Source organism: Suillus subaureus (genome assembly GCF_016647635.1).
Source record: "Suillus subaureus strain MN1 chromosome Unknown BJ212scaffold_548, whole genome shotgun sequence".
Classification (NCBI taxonomy): domain Eukaryota; kingdom Fungi; phylum Basidiomycota; class Agaricomycetes; order Boletales; family Suillaceae; genus Suillus; species Suillus subaureus.
The window spans coordinates 2,396-7,095 of NW_024539104.1; the positions used below are offsets into that span (position 1 = coordinate 2,396).

Here is a 4,700-nt window from a genome sequence, read left to right on the forward strand (position 1 = left end):
CGAGATCAATGGGCACGACGACTGGGTGATGTCGTTATGTTGGTCCAATGATGGTACACAAATATTTTCCGCGTCATCAGATAGCACGATCAGGAAATGGCAGACGAGTGACGGCAAGGAGCTCGTCATCCTCCGGGGTCACACCAACAGCGTCAACTCCCTTTGTCTGTCCCTCGATGAAAGCTATCTCTTCAGCGCATCAAAGGATTGTTCAGTTCGCATCTGGGATCTTGGGACCAATGAGGCGATCGGGGACCCACTCTTGCATGACGAACAAATTTGGGCTCTTGCCATGTTCCCTGATGGGACATACTTTGCCAGTGCTGGTGTGGACGCAAAGGTCTATGTATGGAGTCTGGACGCAGCGCTGAAGCAGCAGGATAGTAGCGTGCGTATGTCTGTATATTGCCATTGTTGGCGTCTTTGTCTAAGCGGATTTGGGGCATCACTCAGGGTGCTTGTAATAGTAATGCAGAGCTAGTCGCAAAGTTCACGGCAAGTGGTCTCTGTCTCCCTTCCATAGTACCAATCTCATTCTATCCTAGGGACGCGCAGCTCGATCTAGAGAGGTGCGCCAATCAGTTATAAACGTTCTTATACATTCTCCATTCATATTTTTTAGGTATGTGACTCCTCTCCTGTATCCAAACAGCAGTCCTACGACAGAGCATTTGGAAGATATGTGAGTAATGTTCATTTTCCCTCAGCGCTTCCTAGCCTGACACTCAGTGGTACAGGGCAATAACTTCTGGGGCAGTGATACGAACCCGATCCCACGCCGCAGCTCCGCTCCGTTCGCAAGCACACTTCGTTTACGCAGTGCGTTTGGTTTCCTCCGCCCCAGAACTAAACCTGTCGATGCACTCCAAGAAATCCCGCTCAAGACCCAGCGCCGGAACTTTAACTTCTTTTCTGTGAGAACCTCGATACGTCCTGTCGAGGTTGCTCCGTGTCGCGAGGAAGATGTGAGTCGCTCGTCATTATCAATATTTTCTCGTCCTTGACATCGCTGATTGATAAACCTTGCAGAGATACGGTATTGCCCCACCGTCTGAGGCAGAAGTGGCTGCAGCTATGGAAAGTACGAGCGACAAACAGCTTGATAGTTCAACACAACAAGGTCAAGCTGTAGCGGGAGCACAAGGTTCTCAAGTCCATAATATACAAGGACCGTCAACACCCATGGCTCGAGCCGAACATTCTGGCTATGACACAGGTGAATCATCGTGTGTGATAGGCTGCTGTGGACTCTCGCTTCGTTTGTCTTCGGCGCACTAGTGACTAGGTGGCCATCGTTCCTGCCAGCCTCTATACTCTCCAGTTTATTGAATTTTGTTATCACCGACTCGCATTATAATTCGATAAAACGCACCTTCGCACCGACTGAGTGAAATTTGATATCGTCTCGGTGCACGCGCTCACAAGTACCTATATATGAATTCTCTGGTTTTCCATACCTCCACCTATGATACTTCCACCTAAGCATGCCCTTTCCAATATTTATTCATTATCGATGCCATAGCCCTTACATTCTGCAGGGTCGTACTAAGTTATGTCGTTATTTGATCATGCTTTGCACAATGCGTTGTTCACGTACCTAGTACATACAGTGCCGTTTGTCATGCACCTAACTAACTAAAATTATCCCACGGTATGAAACTGCTTAAAGTCCTGCAGCCTCGGGATGATCATGGGGACAGACATTTAATTTTGTTAAACCAGTACCTATTCTAGGTCTTGGTATAACGCGACACAACAAGATTATGCAGTACAGTAGAGTCCGTGATGACAAACGAGGAAAAGGAATACAGGATGTAGAACATCCAACAATACAAATATAAATACAAATACACCACAGGGAGCTTATCAAGGAGAGCGTGCTGTGGGACTGTATATCTGTCGCGGGGTAGTGAAGAATACAAGGTCGGAGCTAGTTGCGTTAACAATCTATTCGAAACAGCGAGGATGCAAAAATGAGATACGAGAATTCAGTCGCACCGAATCCCGAAAGAGGCCAAGAACGAAGGCTAGATGTTCGAGATTCGGTCCCAGAGTGTATTCGGGAGAATATAGGACTCGCCCAGTACCATCTGGGTGCATTTTGTACACGAAGAACATCCACTGTTCTCCGCTTGTGATAACACCCCTGATGACAGATAAGCTATCATAAAGTTAGACTACGTCACGGGACATAAAACGACAGAGAGCTGACCCCTGCAATTGACAATACGAAGCAGCAGCAACTGTAGCTTGAGATAGACCGGCCCAAATATTATCGCGCTTGGCTTCGAAGATGTTGGACATTATTGGTTCCTCGATGTTTCCGGGACGCGCCAGTGCTATGCTCGGATTGCTCAGGAGGTATGCTAAAGAGCCGTTCAAATTCATTCTAGCACGCGACAGAAAATGACTTACCGGTGTACTGAGTGGGGATTTTAGTCACCAAGAAGTCGACAACGCCACTAAATGAACATTTACCAGACTCTGGGTTGAATGTCGTTTTAGGGATAGGGAATCCTGGAATTATGTTCACATCCGGACACGCCGATATAACTCTCAACAAGAGTATGCTGATCAAGATGCGACATCCAGCTTCCGTCTTTGGAGTTTAAATGAATATACAGTCGATCACGGAAATCAGCCACCGTAACACACCACCGTTGCGACGTGGCCGCGCACTAAACTTATCAGAGATCGTGTAGTATCAATCAGAAGACACCCTGGTATTTCGGCCAATCCAAGGTCTTCGATTTCTTGTTTCTTGTCGCCGATCGGAAAAAGTGGACCAGACGATATCTCCAATGAAGCAAGCGTTATTGAATCCACCTTAGAGAAGGAAGTGTGCTATGGAGAGGCTGATCAGCTCTGTAAACAATTCAACGTCATTCAACCTTAACGTTTTCCAATTTGTCGCGCAGTTCTTGGAGCTTATCGATCAGACCATCAGGCAAATCCTCATCTCCTTCATCAAGGTTGGAACGAAACTCCTCTATCTTATTCAGCAATTTGTTTGTATCTCCTGAAGTTAGGTCTGAAAGCTTTCGTCATTTGGAAATGGGAGCCATGATGCGCGATACACCGACAGATGCGAGACACACAGGGATTTGATTGTGGGGGTTACATAATTGTGGCTCAAGTGAGTTGATACTTCGTGCAAAAATTTGACGGGCCCTTTATGGCGGGTGACTCCGCTCGAAAAGGCAACTGCACGTCACGAAGCCATCCGCCGGTACACGCTTGGCTGTCTTGGTGGAGTACATAGAGTGCCGTTTGAGCTCTACGTGCGCGTCAACTCTCGATTGCCACATCCCTTAACGGGTTCCTATGAACCAGTAACTTCGTGAACTGTTCCGCAACACCGCGAAGCAACTAAACAGATATGCTTGAAGCTGAAGGGAATCCTGTTATTCGTATTCGCTGGAGAGGTGCAAATAGTGCACATTGAGAAAAGTATGGACGTGGTGGACGTTAGAGCAGTTGACATGCAATACCAACAGATGATTGGTGAGTACTTGTGTATTCAAGTTCATGTGACACGTCGCTAGCAACTTGCAAGTATATCATGATACTTAGCTACCCTTCGTTGGTAGTAACACCGAAGTTCAACTCTCAGAGGCCCAGGTCGGCCCTGGCCTGTCACCAAGACTATCCAAGACTAAGAATATCTTCGAAGAAGTTCTGTGTCACTCCTTCGTTCCGGTATTCCCGCAACTTCTGCTAGGAAGACTTCTAGTAAAGTTACACAGCCATTTAGACACATACCGGACCCTAGGCCGTAACGGCGCTACTGGCGTCGCGCTGCAATGATTCGCATCAAGTGCCAACGTTTGGCCCCCCAAGGTAAGTAACACCCCAAAAACGTTTCAATGTTGACAAGATAACAGCTTCTATGGTGCGCGTGGTTTCTCTACCACTGCCAAGCGTGTTCAAGCAGATAGCCGTAGCGCAAAGTATCACAAATGTCCGAGGTGAAAGGACGGATGTTGGCTCGTGTAACGATCTTGTTCCTACTAGACAGTGTAAGTAAGTAAGACCAGAGTTGCGGCCGTGCAGGACGGCGCTAAACAAAATGACCATGGCAATTTCGGTACACTGGTTCCAAGCAACAAACGATAACGATGATAAGGGAACAAAAGTAATGGTATTCCAAAGTAGAACGAATGACATACTGTTATGTCATTCTGGTCGAACGTTGGGTCTGGCGCTTGTCCCCTGAAGATTCGCAGGCGGTCAGGATGCTGGCATCGCGAAGTTCATTTTAATGACGGTGTACAATTGTTCGGTTTAATTTTTGTGCCGCATGGGGTATAAAGCTGGCATATAAGCCTAACGCCCGCCTTCATCTTTTGCATCTCACGAAAAGGTCGAGCAGTATGAAAGTCACCGCAGCTTCCGTAGCTCTTCTGGTTGTTGCTGCCCTCCCTGGGTTCTGTGTGGCAGCACCTGCCAAACGTGATGATAGCAGTACCCCAACAGGTGAGTTGGTCGCTTACCCCATTCTCAGTGATCTCATGTCTTCGTGTTGATAGACATTCAAATCCTGAATTTCGCACTCACGCTTGAACACCTTGAAAATGCATATTACACGCAAGGCTTGCAGAAGTACACCCAGCAAGACTTCCTCGATGCAGACCTGCCTACCTGGGCGCGTGGACGATGGAACCAAATCGCACAACACGAGTCGACGCACGTGTCGTTCC

General features: G+C 47.6%; 1 protein-coding gene across 1 annotated transcript; it reads right to left on the minus strand.

Moving 5' to 3' along the window:
• Positions 1-3,481: 3,481 nt before the first annotated feature.
• On the minus strand, positions 3,482-4,214 carry BJ212DRAFT_1418382 (uncharacterized protein). Its single transcript, XM_041337589.1, has 4 exons — positions 4,080-4,214; positions 3,885-4,019; positions 3,574-3,840; positions 3,482-3,504 (listed from the first exon to the last, which is right to left on the minus strand). Exons 1-3 carry the CDS (start codon positions 4,165-4,167, stop codon positions 3,785-3,787), a joined length of 279 nt encoding a protein of 92 aa, XP_041184872.1. The 5' UTR covers positions 4,168-4,214; the 3' UTR covers positions 3,482-3,504; positions 3,574-3,784.
• Between the last annotated feature and the right edge of the window lie 486 nt (positions 4,215-4,700).

What these genes read in the sequence shown, in the direction of transcription:
- BJ212DRAFT_1418382 (XM_041337589.1), bottom strand. Translation starts at nt 4,167, where the DNA reads ATGTCATTCGTTCTACTTTGGAATACCATTACTTTTGTTCCCTTATCA. An exon ending in GAACCAGTGTACCGAAATTG is followed by an intron (nt 4,020 to 4,079) that starts CCATGGTCATTT and finishes TTACTTACTTAC; the next exon opens with ACTGTCTAGTAGGAACAAGA. An exon ending in AACCACGCGCACCATAGAAG is followed by an intron (nt 3,841 to 3,884) that starts CTGTTATCTTGT and finishes GGTGTTACTTAC; the next exon opens with CTTGGGGGGCCAAACGTTGG.